At 41.8% G+C, this 21,891-nt stretch overlaps 1 protein-coding gene across 1 annotated transcript in view; it reads right to left on the reverse strand.

Moving 5' to 3' along the window:
• Slc7a11 (solute carrier family 7 member 11) overlaps positions 1–19,211 on the reverse strand; it is a 59,372-nt gene extending 40,161 nt beyond the window's left edge. The window contains exons 1-5 of the mRNA XM_042670477.1: positions 18,733–19,211; positions 15,045–15,171; positions 12,604–12,719; positions 7,007–7,132; positions 2,860–2,959 (exon numbers count right to left, since the gene is read on the reverse strand). Coding sequence (XP_042526411.1) covers positions 2,860–2,959; positions 7,007–7,132; positions 12,604–12,719; positions 15,045–15,171; positions 18,733–19,009 — 746 coding nt within the window. The 5' untranslated portion in view covers positions 19,010–19,211. The remainder of the gene's footprint in view (positions 1–2,859; positions 2,960–7,006; positions 7,133–12,603; positions 12,720–15,044; positions 15,172–18,732) is intronic.
• Positions 19,212–21,891: the final 2,680 nt, after the last annotated feature.

Below are 21,891 nucleotides of genomic sequence, written 5' to 3' on the forward strand. Positions count from 1 at the left end.
GCAGACATGACCATTACCAGGGTTCGTGCTCTCTCTCTCTCTCTCTCTCTCCCCCCTCCCTCTCTCTTTCTCCCTCTCCCCTCTCTCCTCTCTCCCCCCTCTCTCTCCTCTCTCCCTCTCTCTCTCCCCTCTCCCTCTCTCTCCCCCCTCTCTCCCCTCTCTCCTCTCTCCCTCTCTCTCTCTCTCTCTTTTTCTCACACACATACACACACCTCATTCACCTTGTAAACAGTCACCTTCAAGGCTCAACATCAGTAAAATCCAATATTAACAAGATAATTCAGAATAAAAAGAGTCTTTATGCACGGTGGAATCTACCAGCCCTCCACAGCCTCCAAAGTGGAGAAACTTGTGGAGAAACAGGTGATGTAAATCCTCAGTGCCGGGTGATGGGGAAGTGGAAAGGGTAGAAATATGTGCAGATTCATGAGAACAGATGCATTCGTGCTCACAGGCAAAAAAAGAACAAAGATTTAAGCAAAACGCTTCATCCTACAGAATTACTCAAATCTCCCACTGCTGATGGAACCTTCCAGGCGTTCTTGCTGGGCAGGTGCGGGGAGGGAGAGCCTTTGTCCCTCCCCCTCACGGATCCAGAACCCTTGCTCCAGGCCTTAGAGCCCTGACCCAAGCTGAAGAGACAAGAAGAGTTGGATCTGTTCTAACCCTGTGATCACACACAGTGCTTTTCTCTGTCTAGCATTTCATTGTGCTTTGGACTGAAGTAAAAAGACTTCAAAAAAATTGAGTGATTCAAAGGCAATGCTTACACACAATGGCTGTAAAAATGTTCTGGGAATATACAAATATTCTGCACAGACCTTTTTTAGAGGTATTATCTCCAAACATTATGCATCAAAACTTTATATTCTCTCCTAATTCTCTTGTAATTCTATATTTGCAAGATTCAGTGAGATTCATTAGGATACCAACTCCATTTATTTTGAAATATATCATTTCTTTTCTAAAAGAACCAAAGGAAATTATGCATTTCAGAAATGCATTTGAAGCAGGATAGATAGACAAGGAGACAAAGGAATTATATTATTTTAATATATTTTTATATTATCGAAAGGGGCCAGACTCAGCAGTGAAGAACAGGAAGTTAGCTGAAAAGGCAGATTCACTCTTCCCATCATCGGTTAGAAGACTAGAGCTACTGAGGGGTGAATCTGCCTTCAAAGAACTGCTCACTGATGGGTGAAGACGGAAAGACTGAAAGGTATGTCTGGAGAAAAGATGCCCCGAAGCGACCTGTGCTTTGGGTGGGCTTCACACACACCTCAGCCAGACCCCATCCATCAGACGGTGGCTGGCACTACCGACTTGACGACCTGCCCTTCCCCAGTTCAGAAAGAGTCAGGGCAGAAAACACAGCAGCCATTTCCAATCTCTTCCTGTATTGGGGATCTAGAAATGCTCTTCTCTTTTCCCTTTCTCCCTACTTTAACCCTGTTATTCTAAAAGAAATCCTAGCTTTAAAAAATAAATCCACAAAAACAAAAACAAAAAGACTTACACCCACTAAGACTCTCCTTTTTGGTGTGACACCCTGAGAGTCTTCCAGTAAGATGTTTATGTAAGTGTTGAGCTAGTGAAGTTTTCTGATGTTATTTTTTAGTCTCACACAGAACATTCTCACAGCTCAAGTTGTCCAAGTTTTAGAAACAATAAAAATAAATAAGACCATTTTTGACTCAAAACAAATGAATCTTATCACGAGGATTTTGATGTTTTAAGGAATACTTTTGCACCTACTACACTAGAATTCAACTTACCCTCACAGAGCCAATAAAATTTAGCTAAGAAAAGTTTAGTTATTATCCACAATTATTGCCAGTTAAGTACTTCAACAAAGTAAGGTGGAAATATGAAGTTCTGAGAACTTAACCAAGACAGAAAGGCTTCACAGATAGACATGCATGACAGGCAATGGATCAGCTTTGGGAACAGCTTTGGTACATATTTTTTATCTTCAGGTATTGGAGAAGTTTCAAGGAACTTACTATTTCCTTTACAATGTAACATAACATGCCTATAATCCTAGCCACTCAGGAGACTGAGACCTGCAGATATCGGTTCAAAGCCAGCCCAGACAAGAAAGTCTGTGAGACTCTTATCTCCAACTACCAAAAAGCCAGAAGCAGAGAAAAAAAACTGACATATTGATACAGATGAGTGTGTTATCTTGGTTTCTTCTTTTCTGCCTTTGAAGCATTATTTTAACCTCTCAGAAATATCTTATTTCTGTATGTGAATCACTTGCTCCTCACAAGAAAGTAGAAAAAAAAAAGTATTAATCACTGTAAGTACTCTCAGCCAACTACTAATCTCTCGTATTTCCTAGCACCGTGTTGTTAATGCGCAGTCTACCCTGGCTCCTTAGACCAAGCATGTTTGGGTTTTTCTCATGAGATGGTAACCTATGTTGGGCTCACAGAAACGACCATCCCAACCGTGGGACCTGGTCATACAGAGTCCTGGGAATGGAAGGCCAGAGGAAGGCCTCAGAGGAGGGGTGGGTCTGACTTGTTCTACCTTGTTCATCTTGTACCCCTTCTCCACCCAAAGTGAGCCCTGGAAACCAAAACTTCTCTTCTCCAAGGAGCCCCATTGACCCTTCCTTCCCCCAAAGCAAGTCATAAAAACTAGAAATATTTACTGAACTTTCTCTGGGCTTTCTGCATAAGGATCTGGCCATAAATTCTCTGATCTTCTTTGACAGACCATATGGTAGCAGCACATAGCTGCGAGACTTCTCCTCACTCCATACCAGGGTCATACCTGAATTCCTTCAACAGAGATGGGTTAACAGGAGGAAACCATAATTGTTTAAAGTCTCTGGAGCTGTCAACTTACCAGCCAGCATACGCATACATTCCATAATAAAAAGCCAGGGGCAAGCCCATGATGCTTGCATCTCTTCCTGAAAAGGCATCTTTGAAGTGCTGTGTGTGCCCTGCAATTAGAATAGAAAGATTTTACAGCTTTCCAGGGAACTACTTCTTATGTACTCCAATCATAAACATGAAAGTGGGGAGCCAGCCATGTTGTTTCATGTCTGGACTTCTTACTGTCAGCTCATAGCCAGTTTTATCTATGAATACTGGTCACTCTCTAGAGAGTTTCATCTGTTAATACTGGACCCCAAAAGTCCTCTGATCACCATCCACATTTATCACATTTCTCCTCAATAATATAGTGAAATCCAAGATGAAAGTGGCTTTTTAAAAGACACAATCTCCGGCTGGAGTGTGCTTCTCTTTTGAACATGAAAGAAGACTGAAGGATTTTCTGTAAACTGTAGTTTGAAAGAATGGTAGAGTTCTTATAAAGGAAGAAAGTGTATGGCTTGCTTTAAAAAATACAAAAGATGCACACAAACATCAAGGGTCTACTTTTGATGAGGAAATACCAAAGACTCCAGAGCTAACTTCCAAAATTGTTTGTTTCTGCCTTCTGTTACAATAATCCCTTGTGTTGCATTAGGTCCCCGTCTCCTAGAGCAGGGATCTGAAAACCCTGCAGATCAAACTGAACCCCCAAATCCATAAGTCCCTTGGGAAGTAAAGTATCCCTGCATTGCAGCCATCGGCACATGGTGCTGGAGGCTGACCTCACCCAGGACCAGGGGACCACAGTGCCCACAGCACTGGAAAATATTTACTAATGAGCCTCAACACAGAAGCCCTCTACCCTGTCATGATAAATGCCAGCATTCATCTGAATCCTGCTGAATCCAAACCAAGATCCTGCTGAATTCCAAACCAAGTTTGGACAGATTTTGCATGGAGGGGATAGAACACTTTTATGCCTAACATTTCCCCTTATTTTGTGAAGAGAAGTATATATGTGTGTGTGTGTGTGTGTGTGTGTGTGTGTGTGTGTGTGTGTGTGTGTATGTGTGTGTGTGTGTATGTGTGTGTGTGTGTGTATATATCTATACTATATATACACTTATATACAAATAGAGCATATATAGTATGTATATGTATATATAGGTATATATAGTGTATACACATATATGTATACACTATATATGTATATATATACATATATACTATATAGATATATACTATATATAGTACATATATATACATACATATGTATGTATGTATATACATATATATATACTATATATACATATATATAATATATTGTATATATAGTATATGTTTTGGATAGTTTAAAAAACAAGAAATTAAGATTTGCTTTAGGCAGTATTTACAATCAAACTTTTTAAAAATCACTTTTTCCCAAAGAAAACAGCAAATGAAAATATCCAAACCAGAAATGATTTTGCTTCAAAATCTGTCTTGTGTAAATAAGGGAGGCGGATGAGGGAAATCCTCCCTAGACCCAGCCAGGCACAGCCCTCCGTGATGGAGTCTGCAAATGGCTGCTCAACATAGAGAACATTCAGTGTTACATGGAATGAATTTTCCTTCAAGTACCCGGTAGTTTTCAAGTGTAGTTCATTGTTAAAAAGTGGTGGGGTGATTTAAAAATGTCCATGTTACTAAAACATCTCCACATCTTCATAGAAGGAAAACACAAATACTGGGATCCAGATGAAAACGCATCTGGGCATGCTTTTATCATGACCTGCGGTTTCCTTAGACTCTGGAGACAATGTTCCTCAGAGTACAATTATGAATAATCAATGAAAACAATCTATAAAGCCTGAGTCATAAGCACAGAACTTCAAAAGTGCTCTTTTGAGGGTGTTACAAAAAGAGGTGCTTTGTTTCTAAACTTAAGGAATATTTTGGCTGCAAAATAGATGTCTCAGAAGATGAAAGTTTCAACATTCAAAGGAAAGTTCAACAATTCCTCACACGTGAATACACTCAACTCTCTGAATGGAGTAGAGATAAATGCACATTGTGCATTACTGAAGGCTTTATCCTTCCAGAGTCTCAGATTCACATGGAAAATAGAGGATTGTGTCACAATTAAGGAAAATGATTGTTCTGTTATCAATAAAGCAAATAGATCCACTAAGAATGCTCTCCAAGATATTCAAACTACTTTAAATGCGATCTCATTTCCAGGGCACCATTTTATTAGATGAGAAGTAAGAAACCTGGTAATGTTAACCATTGAGGTCAATAATACTAAATATCACTCTTCTGTAACTGACAAGAAGAATCTAAGCACTCTATCATGAACTCTACTCTCAAAGAACTCAGAAGAAAGCAACGTCTGAGTAAACAAACCCTACCTCACACACACATTGTGTTAGTGATGTAAAATGGCTATGGACTATAAATCTACCTATTGTACTATGTCTGATTATACCAGAAAGAGGAGCCAGGAAAATGAATCTTAGCTTAAAGGAATAGTATAGATTCTCAAAACTAGGAACATAAATCAAGAGCAGAGATGGGCCAGTGGTTCCGAGACCCTGGAAGTCCTCTTCAAAGACAAAAGGGCTGGGAAAAGGAGGGTACCAACAAAACAGATTGGTTTGGCCTGTATTTGCAATAGAAGAAGAGATCAAAGGTGAGCAGGCCAGGTCTGTGGAGAAGAACAAGTTTGCTTCTCGTCACTGTAAGCTTAATGTTCAAAGATCTTCATTGTGTTTTCCAGAGCTGGCTGAGGTTGCCGGATTTGATGAAAGCACTTGGCAGGCTCTAAGAGCTCCCTCAGGCTTATGAAATGGACAACCGCAGCTCCGTTCCAGGTGCAGAGTGACCAGGCTCTCCTTGTCTGTTATTCTTTCATGCCTCAACCAATAGGAATGATTTCGTTGAACACTGGCATTCTCTTTTGCCTTGTTATAATTCTTCTCCAGCAACGTCATTACATTTCTCTATAAATTACCCTTCTTGGAACAGACACTATCAATGTAAACATTAAATACTTAACATGCTCAAGTTATATGGCACCTCTTCACAGTTTTGTCTTTTATTTTCTGCTCCAGTGCCTGGCACAGGTTAAATAACCCTGGTGTACCATCTTCTCTTCCAACCATTTCCACAGAATCGAAACAACTGATGTACCTTCCTCTCTAAAACAATTGAAATTCTAACTGACAAACCCCCCAGACTTCTTTTCTTATTACATAGCAGATGAAGGCAAGTCATGTCAGAAATGATTTCCTTTCGAAATGCACATTTTACATGGAAAATCATGTAAAAATAAAAAATGAAGTTTGGAGAACTATTTTGATGATCAAGTATTTTTAGAAATGCTGTTTCTAGATCTAATGTCTTTCCCTGGGATCCTCTCTCTCAAGAAAAAAGAAATTCTCCAACTCTCTTCTCTCTCTCTGTATTTTTGTTTTTGTTTTTTGTTAATGCCAGTACTGGGGCTTGAAGTCAGGGCCTTGTGCTCGTCCTCAGCTTTTTTATTCAGGGCTGGCACTCTACCACTTGAGCCATACCAATACTTCCAGCTTTTTGATAACTACTTGGGAATTTTTCTGCCCAAGCACCCTTCAAACCACAATCTTCAGATGCAAGCTTCCTGAGTAGCTAGGATTACAAGACTTGTGGTACCAGTGCCCAGGAAGATAAAATTAATTCTAATTCAAAAACTAGTATTATGAGTCATCCTTTATTATTTTCTAGAAATCGATTTGATTTTTTTTTTACTATTATTGAGGAAGCTCAAAGTAACACCTAAAAGGATATGCTCATAGGAAGCTAACACTAAACTTCAGATTATTTTTTCTTTTCACTTTGGGCTTCCCGCCAAGCAATCTTACGCCTAAAGAATTCACCGATGCCATCTTGTCTTGCTTGAGCTGGCCTGGTCCTCTTGTCACCATTCCACTGTAAATACCAATTCACGCCAGTGTGGCAGCCTTTCAGATCAATTAGGTGACAGTCTCCAGTTTAAGTCCCACATGCTGAGACTAATTAAGTAATCTGCTGCACCAGCAAAACTGAGTGGTACAATAGGCCAAATGCAGATCTGTATTTTTAAGGACATTTCCTTTTCACTCCTTACCTTTAATTAACTGCGTCACTCCGGTGACTATAATGACCAGAGTCCTTACCTTTAATTAACTGCACCACTCCGGGGACTATAATGATCAGAATAGCCATGAGCTTGCAGAAGGTGAGGAGAATCTGGATCCGAGCACTCCAGCTGACGCTCGTGCTGTTGAGAACCATCACCACTGCTGCGATCAAGAGGAGGGAGTTACATCATACCTCCTAAAGTTCTCCCAGCCAATGGGTGACACAACCAACTCATCTTCTCCCCCAAGAGTGAGAATCAAAGGTTTTGTTATATCCAAGCATCCCAGAAGGCTGCTCATTACACACATCCCAGCTGAGCTGTGCCTCAATGAGCCCAAAGGTACAGCTTACCAAGAAACGGGGAAGCCCACACCCAAGCACAGGGCAGCCTGCACCCAAGACGGGCAGCTTCTCCCCGGGCTGGAACTGCAGCTCATCACTGGTCAGCACAGCGGATTTTACACTGTCTATGTCACTTGGTCAACAATATGGAAAAGGGATTTGGGATCCACTAAATGCAAGAGCTTTCTTGAGTTTCTGAAATAAACAATATCTACCTTTTTAAGATGTCTGTGTGTGTGTGTGTGTGTGTGTGTGCGCACGCGCGTGTACACCTCAGATAACATCAGTACCCAGACTGTAACAATAAAAGCCCTCTGAGACAGCTCTTCAGGTCTTAGTTTTACTTCCTTTGAGTAATTGCTAATTTCACACATGAGGAACTAATTACGTCCGTTCAGGCTACTTATTTATTTTGCTTGCCTCAAATTTTCACCAAGATGAAAATACGAGGACACAGAGTCTTTATTCAGCTTATTTATGATACACTTTCCTGAGAACTGAAATGCAGCAATGAAAACTATATCTATAAATCCCAGAAATAAGAAATACACATGTGAAGGGAGCTGTACTCAAGGTGGATGTTTGGGGGCCTGTGAGGGGCGATTCTGTGATTTAAAGACTGGAGAGCATTTCCTTCTGCACTCTCCATATTTCAAATCCATCTTTGGTTTTGAAGAGAGAGATTACAGAGTCTAGATATATTGGGTTTTCTCTGCGGTGCAGGGTCCTTTGGCTTCTGGCTTCTGACTGCTTCATGCTAACGTGATAAATGATAGACACTCCCTACGCATGTCTGAGCTGAGATAGAAGGAATGGTTCCACCACTTTTTGTAATATTTGCTAGGTTCCCTTTATCTCTCCGCTAGCATTTCTTCCCTGGATGCATTCATCTTAGAGAGGATGTGTAGAAATAAACACCTTTAAGAAGCAGTCTGTATCTACAATCTCACTAGTGGGAATAAAAATAGTAGGCACTAAATAAGTACAAACTATTATTTTTGTGGCAGTTGTTGTGCAAATACTTAACATGGATAATGTTACTTAATCCTCCTATCTCTGTGACATGCTTACTATTATTGGTCTTAGTTTTCAGATAAGCAGCTGTAACTCCAGGCAGTATTTAACTTGCTTATGTACACACAGGCGGTAAATGGAAAGATAAGATTGGGACCTAGGTAAGAGAATGCTGAGCACACTCTCTCACCGGTGATACGAGGGGCCAGCTCCAGAGATGCAGAGACGATCCCACGGCAAATCTAGTGGTTTGCAATGTGTGCTGCTCCTCTCTCTCTGTAAAGGTCTGTGATTATCTTGGCTGGGATGGAGGAACACTTTACTTCCACATTTGATTGATTATCCTCTTGTAGACTATGACTGTTCTACCAAATTTGTACATGACACTACTACATGTATCTACCTATGAGTTGCTTGGGTTGGTATTTAAGTATGGTAGAATAAGTATACAAAAACTTCAGACTTAGAGCTAACCCATATCCACATACCGTATGTGAAAAACCTGACTTTGAAAAAGAAAATGGAGTAGTGTAGCAAGCTGTTTTTCGCCATCAGATACAACCGTTTTTTGTTTGTTCCTCACAATGACTCCCAAAAGGTTTAAGAAGTTGTATGCAGCTCTTAACTTACCTACACAAAATAAACTAGCAAAGGAATGGAGACTCAGGGAATCTCCATTAAAAAAAAAAAGAAGTATTCTTAGGATAATATTGTACCATGAAAGGTATGTTTCCAGAGGGCCTAGATTCAGGAGACCAGAACAACAGGCTAGATATTTTAAATATGAACCTGCTTCAATATTCACCAAAACTATGCAAGCAGAGGAAATCCATGCACCTGTCCGGGAAGGAGAGGATCAACGCCAGCACGGGGCAGGGTCAGAGCCGCTACGCATGAGTGGACACACCAGATTTTCCATTAAAACTCCACCTGCTGGTGTTCTTACGGAAACGGGGATTTGGGATAAGCAGAATCGTTTAATCTTGATTATTTGGCTGAAGTGGAGTACTTAAAAAATGAGGATAAATTAGCATTTAGATAACTTTTCACCCCTTCATCACTTCTCCAATGGCTGGTTAATATCTCACAAGTTTGCAACTCACTTTTCCTGTGATGTAGGAAGACCCTGGGGTTTGACCTTTTTCCACACTTAACTAGAGATGTGAAACTCCCCAGCTCCCTCCAGGAGCACAGGGAAGCAATTCATACAATTAAACTGTTTTCTACATCTCAGTACCCTTCCATCCCTAGCAGGTGGAAAATCACCTATAGTCGCTTTGAAAAATAAAGTATGTGAAGGATTTGCTCCCCAGGTAGACTTCCCTCTCTTCCTTTATCTCTACCTCTCACTCCTGGTGCCTCCATTAAAGCTAAATTCTTCTTAAAGACAGGTTGACTTTGCCAATTAGGCCATTGATTTAAATTACTACCCACTGAGTTATAAGAATACTCTCTTTTTTTTGTCTGTCAGTGCTTCTGTTTCTGAGATTTCCTTATCAGAATCTCAAGCTTATAAAAGAAACATCCAAATGCATAAGCTAATATTATACTAGTGACAAAAATGGATGAAAATATTCTCACAGGGGCTCTTTGTCAGTCTTTCCTGAAGATGTTTTGGAGAGCCCAATCACTTGTCCATATCACTTTAAAGTTTGCCTTGAAGAATTTCCATGTAATCCCCTAAAATATATGGTTTCCCTTTAAGATGCTTAATGGAATTGGAATAAATAAGAAAATCATTGTCAGGAACCATTGGATCGTGCCTAGCTACTCAAGAGGATGAGAACTGAGGAATGTGGTTGAGAGCCAGCCAGGCAGATAATAAATCTGAGAGACTCTTATCTTCAACTAACCAGCAAAAAGCCAAAAGTGAAGATTTGGCTCAAGCAGTAGAGCATCAACCTTGGGCAGAAAAAGACAAGGAACAATGCGAAGCCCTGAATTCAAGTCCCAGTACGGCCACAGAAAAAAAGAAGGAGGAGGAGGAGGAGGAGGAGGAGGAAAGGTAAGAGGAAGAAGAGGAAGAAGAAGAGGAAGAGGAAAAGGAAAAGGAGAAAGAAGATGAAGAAATCAGGAGGTTGGGAGGAAAAGGAGAAAGAGAAGAAAGAAAAGGAGGAGGGGGAAAAGGAAGAGGAAAGAAGGAGGAGGAGGAACAAAAAGAAAGTTATCTAGACTCTCAAAATTAAGAAATCCACTATAATGACTCATGTAATTTCACAAAATTGGTGGATTTTCAAACATCCAGATAGGATTTGCTTAAAGACTTCTGGTTATAGCATAATAACTCCCACTAGTAATTTAGAGTTCTTAAAATTTTTACACCTTAGCTGGGCCCCAGTGCTCACAGCTGTCATCCTAGCTACTCAGGAGGCTGAGATCTGAGGATCGAGGTTCAAAGCCAGCCCAGACAGAAAAGTCCGTGAGACTCTTATCTCCAATAAGCCACTGGAAAACCAGAAGTGGCTCTGTGGCTCAAGCGGTAGAGCGCTCACCTTGAGCTGAAGAGCTGAGGGATAGCGCCCAGGCCCAGAGTTCAAACCCCACCACCAACCAAAAAAAAAAAAATTCTATGCCTTTCTCTTCTCAAATTTAATGCCTCATTCACTCAAGGGAAACATATATATATATATATATATACATATGTATATATATATATATATATATGTATATGTATATGTATATATATACACATGTATATAGACATATATATATATATGTATGTATGTCTCTATATATGGCTGTTAGTCCAGTCCTTCAGCAGGACAAGAACTTTCTATGAGCTAGACACTGTTAAACATCTTTAAAATCATATTTAATTATATATTTCTATAGTCATCCAGCTAAATTGTCTTTTCATAGACCTCTTCCACAATAAATAAAACTGAGGCTTGAAGAGGCTTAACTAGCCCAAGATCACATAACTGAGTCACTTAGTTCCAGTCCTCACGGGTTCTCTCCAGGGGAATATGACCCACTATGGGCCCATAACATAATGGGTTCCTAACCACATCTGTTCTAAGCGAAATTCTTAGTGTTAGGCCTAAGGAGCAGATGGAGCAGGTTCTGTTGCATTGTCATTTCCTTTATCTTTTGAGACATCTCACAGAATGATTGTGTGCATACATTTGATGACTCACATTTGAGATGGACCTGTTTAAATGCAGATTTATGTCCCCGGTTACAGGGCTCTTGTTGCTTTTCTGCGGGCAGCCACAGTGCCTGCCTCTGGCTGAAAGCACTTTGCTCCGTCCTTCCTCCCAGGGAAGGTGGGATAGCATCCTAAACACCCGCTGTGACAGTGAAACCAGGTGTGCCTGCCTCGTGCTTTCTTTTGGAGTTGTTAGAACTTAAAACGGAGATTACAGGGCCATCTAGAATTGGAACCCTCTCTGGTGACATTCTGCAATCTTGTAGGAAGTGACCATCGCATTTAGTTTCACCTCATGGTATCTTGCACATATTTCTGTTGTTACTTCCTCTTTGTGCAAAAAGTTATTCGAAAATAATTTCCTAATTTGTTGCCCATAGTCACTTGTGGCTGAGCACAACATGGCTTATGTCTCCCTGCTTTGGAAGGAGGGGGCCATGATTGGAGGTTAACCAAGACAGAAAAGTCCATGAGATTCCATCTATAAAATAACCCGCAACAAGCGAGACTGGAGGCATGGCTCAAGTGGTAGAGAAAAGGCTAAACCAAGCAAGCCGAACAAGGGCAAAGCCCTGAATTTAAGCTCCAATACAGTAAAATGATCATATTAATTAGTTAATTAATGTCCTGCTTGAGAAATGCTACTAATGGTGAAATCTTGAAAGAAGATTCTAATCAAGGCCAACAAAGGACAGTAAAAACATTATCAATGGTCACTATAGCTATTAAAACTTGGAATTGGGTGACCATCTCATACCCAATACACAAGCGTAACTCCTCGGTCACATATGAGTCACAGGCAACGTATTACTGAGAAAGGATACCTTTCAAACAGGAATTCCATAAAAACAGCTGAATTTTCCTCCTTAAGCGTCTCCTTTTATGTATAATCGACAATATTTTGCTGACAAAGTGGTTTTACCTACTGTGGAGGCTTTGTGTATTAGGCAGCCACAGTATTTTTTGACCCAGTGAAACACTGGCAGCACCCCCCACTCCAAGTCTGAGTTTTGTCTGTATTTCCCAGCACAAAGTTGGAGTTGTAAACCGAAAGAACACAGGTTGGGGCGAGCACTGCATCCTGAGGAGCCTCCTCCCAGAGCTTCTGTTTGTGCCTCTGGTACTCACTTAGTCCCACCGCCGTGATGAGCTTGATTGCAAGTTCAGGAATCTCACAATGAATAAAAAAGGGTTCCAGGATGTAGCGTCCAAATGCCAGGGATATCACAGCAGTCGCTGCAGGCCTAAGATACAGAGCAGACCAGGTTACTAAGTTCCGGGAAAAAAAATAAAGATCATTTTCGATATGTTTTTCCATTGTGAATCATGCTACTTGGCTTATAGAGCACATTTACCGTGAGAGTCTACAATTTTCAGAAGACCGTGTATAAGTAGGCTTGCGTAGACACAGGAAGGACTGCGTACAGCACCACGGGCCAGTTTTTAAATAATCATGGAAGCAAGGCTGTGATGGCCAGCGTTGCCTGTGTTCTCCCAGTATTTGACTTTTTCCCCTTAAAAGTTTAGTTTTTCACCCCCAGTGTTTTACTCAGCATTGGCCACATAGTAGAAAACTAGTTTATACTGTACCTAATGAGAATTTGTGTGTTCAATTTAATGCTCCCACCTGTGTACTTTGTGATTTGTGGTGATTTGTTTTCTTTTCTGGAAAGTGCTATATAGGTATTTCTGGCAAAACTGACTAATCTGATGGTATGATTTTAATGAAAGTACTAGATATCCTGGGTATTAATAATAGATGATAAATCTTTAAGTACTTGTTAGTACTGAGGTAGCTTACCTCTCCTAAGTTTCTTTAGTACTCTGCTTATTTACAAATCAGTCCAGAAACCTGAGTCCAATATGACAAAAGGATATAGGACACCTTTAAAAGTTTCTACAATTTAAGGCTGGCACCCATGGCTCTGCCTATAAGCCTAGCTACTCAGGGGCTGAGATCTGAGGATCACAGTTTGAAGCCAACCTGAGCAGAAAAGTTCTTGTGAGACTCTTATCTCTAGTTAACCACTCAAAAACCAGAAATGGCTCATAGTGGTAGAGCTCTGGCCATGAGTGCAGACCCCACAACTGACAAAAAAAAAAAAAAAAGCTTCTAGAATTTTCTGTTCACACACACACACAACATGGGGAAGTTCTTTCAGAAGTAAGGCAACAGCTATGTGGGAGCAGAATTGTGACAGGCTCCAGTTGCGCTCCCCTTATCTTACTGTTCACCAGCAGAGTGTGGGCTAAATAAGTGAATGAACAAGTACCGTGTCTCTGTCACTGCTAATGCAATGATCATACTCATGATGATGATGAGCAATTAATCACACAACAAATACATGGATAAAACGGATTCAAGTCTAACTCTATCAGACTCCAGGTCTCCATAGTCTATCAGCACTGTAAATAAGGAGTACACTCATTTGAATTCTGACTCCGTTGCATTCGTAGCAGGATAACTATAACCTTCTATCATTTACCAAAAATCATCTTTACCCAGAATAACACAGGACACTCATCTAGGTAGGAAAAGGTTATGGGATGTGTAAGACCTAGTTATTAGTACATGAAATGTTTATACTTCCAAGGTATACAAGACACCTAAAATACTGAGTAAAAACACAAGGTATCAAATTCAATGTCAAATGAAAAAGGATTGCATATTCTAATAATTAAAAACTACCATAAGTAGAATAAATAGGAAATTAGCTGGAAGATATAACTGAAACTTTGAAGTATATTTTCAGATAATTGAAAAGCAGCAGAGGGTATACTCTAGGTAAAGGGATCTTTGAGAAACTCTTTTATCATGATTTAATTATAGTCTTGAATGAATGCAGACTTTGTAAAAATGAGAAACAGACTTAATAATGAAGTATATACTTCTCTGGAGCTCTTTGCTAAAAAGGAAATTCTTTAAAAAAAAATTACTGTGACTGAACAAATAATTCCTCTGCTTTTCTCATTCGCTTTAAATGACAGAATGAAAGTTTACCTAACCTTTCAGCAGTGTATGCCTGAGAAGTTTCCAGAAGGAGCAAGTACCCCCTAGTAATGGCTCTTAAACTCTGTAATCAGAAAGTGCAACTCACCACTGGAGAACAGGTCAGGCAAGAAGAGCGGGGGCTCAGGTGACCTGTAAGTTCTACTCAAAGTGGAAGGAAATTTGCTGTTCAGAGTGACTTGGCACAATTTGATGCCAAGAAAGTCAGGAGAGGAAATACATTCTTCAACAATAAAATCAAAAGGTTTTCACAGCTGTAGTTCCCTGATTTGCTTCATGTCAGGAAGTGAGTCATGGGTCGTATGCAAACAATTTTATACATCTTAAGACCGGTGACACACTAAGTTGTTTGGCCCAGACGTTTCTGAGTCACAAAAATGGAGTCAAGTTAAATGACTTAATAACCTACCCTACAACCAAGGGAAGTTCTGGTCCCTCGCTGGCCTCCGTGTGTCTGGGCAGCCAGAGGTACACTGTCCCATGTGGCTTCAAGAATGTGGACTCACAGGAGTGATTAAAGGAAGAGGCTTACTGTGTCTTAGTTTGATTCCGTTCTTACCGAATGATGAGCAGTTCTACCCAGACTCGCACAAAAGCCAGTAAAGGGCCAAAGACCTCCAGAATATATGTGTAATGGCCACCAGATTTCTTTATGCTTGTTCCCAGCTCTGCATAGGACAAGGCCCCTGTGAAATGGTTACAAGGAAAAGGTGTCAGTTGAATACAGAATCAACCCCCTGGGTGCGAGGATCAACACAACAGTGTTTGTGCTGCAGCTGAGCTAGCACTTCCTCAGACCTGACAGGCATCCTGCTTTCAAAACAACTGTCATCTAATGCCTGAGACACTCCAAGTTCCTCCTGTAACTTCTTCATGTGTGAGGCGTAGCTCATTCTACGTGGAAAGTCCCGTGTTACTTAAATTGGTATGCATACATTTTTATTTTTATCTCCAAGACAGAGATTAGAACTTGAAATCTGTCCTTTTCACCTGTTGGCTAGTGCTCTACCCTCTGAGCCACTCCTCCAACCCCAACATTTCTAAAACCAGAGTTGGAATCCTTGGTACAAAAGAGGAAATAAGACCAGCTGAGATCTCAACTTGAAGTCTGCAGCTGGAGGCCATCCCTCCAGTTGGCTATAGCAATCCACACTTCTCATCCCAGCTAGACTGGAGGCCACAAGTAGGAAGATCACTGTCTATCTAGGCTGGCCAGAGAAAAATGTGAGCCCCTATTTGAAAAACAAGTAAAATTTGCAAAAGGAACTGGAGGTATGGTCAAGTGGTAGAGTCTGCCTAGAAAGTTCCTTCCCTTCAAACCTTATTGCCACCAAAAGAAAAAAAGAGAAAGAAATATAACTATACTTATAACCTGAGCAATTAATTAACAAGAAAGTGAAAAAATAGATCTGAATGTAATATGAAATGCTCTGTGAACACTGCTCAGTGCTCACACATGACTACACAATTTCACTCAAGTGACTTCACAGATAATTGTCCTTAACTCATCAGACATAAGTTATGTAGAACTGTCCAGCACAAATATAATTTATATATTTAGTGAAATCTAACTATGCTTGACCTGATTTCCAAGTCTGGCACTACATCAGAGGAATCTTAATTTTTTTATGTTTTAAACTCAAAACCAGCCAAATGAAAAGCAGATTCAAGACCAAATTCTAGATCTACTCTCCAAGCAAGAGTCCACACTCTCCAAGAGTGTCTACATTTCTTCAACTCCCACAGATGACTCTGAAGTAAGTATGCTGTACATGGATATTTGGGGACCGTGGATACATGTTTTCTATTTGGAACTAATTACGACTACTTGCAATTCACCCACTACTGGGAAATAGTCGCCATATTGGCAAGTTGTGCAGAAAAGCATCCAGTATAAAATGTTATTGGAAAGAGTCTTAAGTACCTCTGAATTTAATGTCAGAGAATCAATACCTAGACCTCTATATGCTCTGCTGAAACTCCAGGATGATTGCCCTAGGTTTAAATTGAGTGCTGGGGAAATGAGATTTTCATAAAGGCTTCAGCTCCATAGCTCTTTGCTCAGATGAAAGAAGTACAAAACAGGATATAAAACCCAAGTATTGACCTTGGATTTGAAAAAAAATTATAAATTAAATACAGATTTTCTTCCATTTACAGAGGAGTTCCCCCTCTTTCCCCCCACCCCTAGAAAAACCACACTGTAAGTTGAAAACATTATATGAAAAATGTGTTCAATGCTCAGAACACATATTTGCCTATAGTTGGGCAAATTATGGAACTGAGTTTATTTCATAATAAAGTGGTGAAGATTTCATATCACTTGTTAACAAGTAAATTATTACGCACTATGGCAAGGTTAAAAAAAATCCATTTTAAGTTGAGGAATCATCTATCTATAGATTCTTAAGTTGCTCCCAGGCTTCCAGAGTTTCAAAAGAAGAAGGCTTTTTCTCCCCTCGTTTTGCTTTGTCATCAAAAATCTGCTAGAAATCCAAGTGACAAATGGAATGCAAATGCAGGTCTGTTGGTCAGTGCGTGCGGGAGCACACTCCCCAGTGAAGAATTAGAAGTACCACTCCAGTGTGGCCTACCTTACACCCCTGCTCTGCTCTGTCCTTCTTTTGTGAAGCTCTCCATTGCGTGGCATACTGGAGAATAAGCACGCTTTCATCATGCCACTTTAGTCCAATTCCCAAAGTGATTTATTTCATTACATCTGCATAATCTTTTATGGCGTATGAAAATGGAAAATCACAGTGGGAACTGTGTGTGTGTGAGTTTGCAATGCCCAGAACACTGGCTATCGTTTATCTCATTAGATATTGATTTATTCTAAACATACCAAGTAATGTAGGAAGATTAAAGGCTGATGCTGCACAAAGTTATTTAAGACCAACAATTAAGTTCATCTGTGCCTGCACATGCCAGAATCACTTTAACACAAATGATGGCTCAAGGTTCTGGGGAGAGCTCCTATCATCACGCTGTCTCATAATAGTCTGCGAGGATAAGGGTCACCACTAGGAAAACAAACATCATCACACAACTGTCACTAAGCATCAGCCATCTGCACAAGCAACACTACAAACTAAGTCTTAAAAAGAAGTCCTCTGTAGTCCTCTCTACAGGAAGACTTGGCTTTAACTAACAAGTTTTATTTAAAGCACCTCCTTCCAAAAAAAAAAAAAATGTTTTAATGGAACTCTGAGTCCTCTAGGTACCTGCACCAACCAGCGGATGAAAACATGGATGACTTAAGTACAAAGCATGAATGGACTGGTGTACTTGAGGCTGAGGGTTGTTAGCTTTGGGTAACCTAAGGTAGAGCAAAGGGTTCATCATTTTAAAGTATAGTGTTCTGGAATCAAACCACTACGTTCTAGAAAAGAGCAAAAATCAAAATTATACATAGCTATGTCTATATATCGGACAAAGTCATCTCTCATCTGCCCACCTCAGAGCATTTCTTTTCCTTTAACTCTCAACTCTATAGAAGAAACATTCTTCTGCCAGTTGTATTCCATGAACTCGGCTGAACAGGTGGAAAAGTTATCTGTTTCCCTAGAGACCCAGCGAAGCAAACACATCTGGGCAAGGAGAGGAAGCGAACACCCCACTGAAGTTTGAAAAAGTCACGTTTTAAAAGCAGGATTCATTAAGGAAATGCAAGCGCAGAAACTGAGGTGCGCCCAGCGGGGGCTGAGCCCGCGTGGAGGGGCGCTGCGCTGCGCCCTTCCAGTCCCCTCCCCAGGAGTCCCCTCTCCAGGCCTGCGGGGACCCAGGCCCACAGGCAGCTGGGCAGGACGGGGGCAGGGGAGCTGGGCGCTACCTCCCCACACACTCCCTTGCTTCTCAAGGCAACGCCAGGGGACCCAACAGGCCACAGGCCCTGCCTCTCACAGGTGTGTCATTGGGATGCCAGCTGCCAGAACACGGGAGCACGGGCACGAGCGCCCGTCCAGGAAGCTGGCACAGGCATGTTGTGGCTCACCAAAGTGAACCTCCAAAGCAATCATCTGCTGGACCCCGGGGAAGGGAGAGGGAGGGGGGAAGCAGCCTTCAGGAAGGGATTTGGGGGAGGGGGACCCCCGCAGGGGACACGTTGTTTTGGTCAGTCACACACCTCCAGGAAACAGCCAAACACCCCTAGGACACTCCTCTCCCCCAGCCTTCCCAAATAACCCTTTCCTCTCCGGGAGACACGGCCCCCAGCCCCAGGGCCGGCCACGGCTCCCCCCACTCACCGAAGAGCGACAGCAGCCCGCAGACGGTCCACACGGTGAGGGACAGGCCCACGCTGCCCGTGTTCTGCAGCACGCCGCGGGGCGAGATGAAGATGCCGGCCCCGATGATGGTGCCGATGATGATGGACACCCCCCGCAGCAGGGTGATCTTCTTCTTCAGGACCACCCTCTCCCGGCCGGAGGCGGCCCGGGCCCCTGTGGACGGCAGCCGTCCGCTCGCGCTGCCCGGCAGGTAACCGCCTTTGGAGATGGTGGCCACGGCCGGCTTCCGGACCATGGTGGCAGAGGCGCCGGCCCCGGGGCAGGGGGACACGGGGAGGGAAGGAGGCACGAGGACAGAAAGAAAGCCTTCCCTCGAGGGCGTCCCGCGGGCTGGCCTCTCCCGTGCCCTGTGCGCTCAGAAGGTCCTTCTGGGCATGGCTGTGCTGGGCAGGTGGAGAGATCAGGGGTGCGCGCGCGCCCCGCGCTGTGGTGCGTCCCGGGGACACCTGTGCGCCCGGGCCCCGCTCCCCTGCATCTCACAGCCGCTCAGCCTCCTCGGGGCTGGTATTTAAGCTCCCGCCTGTCACACTAACTTACTCCAACTTCATGATGATGCAAATTCTCCAGGTTTGCATCAGCCGCGCCACAGGCACAGCCAGCATTACTCAGCTTTTTTTGTTCTTTTTTTTTTTTTTTAACAGTTAGCTGCAAGTTGCTAACTGACCTCAGCTTTCCCCAGAACAAAGCACACACACAGACGCCAGCGCCAATCCCAAGAAGGAAATGCCGAACAGACTTTCCCAGAGACTTGAAACAACGCTGAGGAAAAGAAAACTTTTTCTTTTTTTTTCTTTTCCGAGAGGAAAAGAAAACATTAAAGAAGAAAAATAATAATAAAAGAAAGAAAAGGAAAGAAAGAAAAAGAAATCATTACTTCATGGTGAGAAGTTTCTTTCTCTTTTGGGAGTGAATTACATTTCACAGACGTTTGTTTTGACAAGAGAGGGTACCTCAAAGATTCGCTTGTTTATAACAACAGGATTTAGACTTCATCAGTTTCTCTCATGCCTATATAAACTTTGTTTTTAATTTTGTGTTTCCTAGCAACACAGGCAAATCTAATATTTACAAAGCAGAAAGTTTTTACAACCCACCATACATACAAATAACTAAGTTTTACTCAACAGTAAGAGATAAAATTATTTCTTGTGACCCATAATAAACCCCACTTAAAATCATCTGAGTGTGAGAAATTTAAAAATCACAGTGACTGCAGAAAACAGTGGTTTTCTGATTCTTTTTGGCACGGGTGACTTGCTAAAGTATAAGATGTGTTTCCCATGCATTATGCTTGAATGGAAGATACATATACATATATATATAATTATGATTATATATATCTTAATTAGGTGAGGCCTGCTCATCTAGCTCAAAGGAGCCACCATTTTGAATCTTTATTTCCCATTCTTTGCAAAGGGAACACAAAATGCTGTTCTCTCTCTTCCATTTTCCCCTATTTTAACCCTGTCATTCTAAAATACATCCTTGATAAAATGCTCTTGTTGCAAAACTGCTTTTTGTGAGACACCCTGAAATGCTTGTCACAAGTGGATCTCAAGCACCTGAGATTTCATGTGGAAACTAGGAAGGAAGCACGGAGGGGCGGGGGAACCTTTCTTCTATCTCCAGAAACAGAATCACCAAAAACAAACACACACACACACACAAAAATCTATTTTCAAATGTAAGCCATATTTCCAATTACATAAAGCATACATTGAACAAAAGATTTCAAAGGAATGTATAGAAAAAAGGATACACACACAAAGGAATAAAAATAAATAATACTGATTTTTATGTCCACCTATGAACTGTGGCTGTGAGTATGGATTGAAAATGCGTAAGTAGGAAGTTCTGGTGTGTTACCGCACGGGGCGGGGGAGGGAGAGACAAAGATGTACCGACATGATGTGACAATAATGCACCATGCACTTCAAGAGGCCACCAGACAGTTGTCACCATGAAGTGATGTGTTTGAGGAGAAGGTGACAATAATGTGCCACGTGAAGGGCTGATTCCCAACTTATCCCCTCAGGTCAAGCAAGACACCAGGGAAGAGGCTTGGCCACATGCCTGTCCCTGGACAGGCTAGTCCAACCTAAGCCTGGCTGGAAGTCCCCTCATCCCAGACTGAGCCTTCTACTCTGGGCCTGGCCAACGCCAATGCCCTAGGCCCCCAAGAGGCCATAGCCTGTTTTATATTTTCTGCTTCCTTGTTCAGCCCTCCCCAGAATCCGGTCCCTCACACAACCTCCAAACTCACAGGAAGGTCTGTGCCCTTCACTGGCAATAAACAGTCCTGGCCCAGGCCTGTCCCTTTTCCATTCTCCATCTTGCTAACACCATCCATTCCAAAAGGCCACAAGAAAGCTCTCACCTAGAAGAAGCCACGCACTTGGTTTAAACATTGCGCACTCTTCCCATGCAATTCCCTAGTATTGTGTATAATTGTTACACTTTTGTGTATCCATTAAAACAAAACTTTTTAAAACTACAAAAAAAAGTGAAAAAATAAAGCTCCTTTAATGCGTAAGCTAAAACGATGCTGACAAAGGTAAACAATTTTGAACATCTAACTCACCCAACCAAGTATCTATAAGAAGTAAATGTTGGGGTGGGGGGGGAAGTGGGAGAAAAATGAGGGAGGGGGTAACAAGTTCAACAAGAAATGTACTCACTACCTCTGTACATCATCTTGACAATACAGTATTTTTTAGAAAATTAAAAATAAAAAAGTAAATGTTAATACACACACACACACATAACCTAGGTACCCCGGGAAGCTTTTTCCAGCTGTGATCATCCATGGGTTGGAATCTAGGGAGAAGAACCAGGTGTTACCAGGACAGCAGCTATAATGGAGCCCACTGGACCCCTGGGGACAGCAAAATGCTGCCCATGCTGGGGCTGGGGGAGACCAGGGTCCTGGAGGCCTGGGGGTGATACAAGCCCAAAAGCGAAAAGCATGGTGAGGAGGATGACAAGAAATGTCAGAACCATCTTCTGCCGGGGGATGGCTGACACAGAATGAGACCACTTTTTTGGTTTACACTTTCTATCTAAATTCTATTTTTTGCTTTGGCTATACCAAGTTGGACATTTTTTTAAGACAAAATT

This window comes from Dipodomys spectabilis, unplaced genomic scaffold (assembly GCF_019054845.1).
Source record: "Dipodomys spectabilis isolate Male_0828 unplaced genomic scaffold, ASM1905484v1 ptg000555l, whole genome shotgun sequence".
Classification (NCBI taxonomy): domain Eukaryota; kingdom Metazoa; phylum Chordata; class Mammalia; order Rodentia; family Heteromyidae; genus Dipodomys; species Dipodomys spectabilis.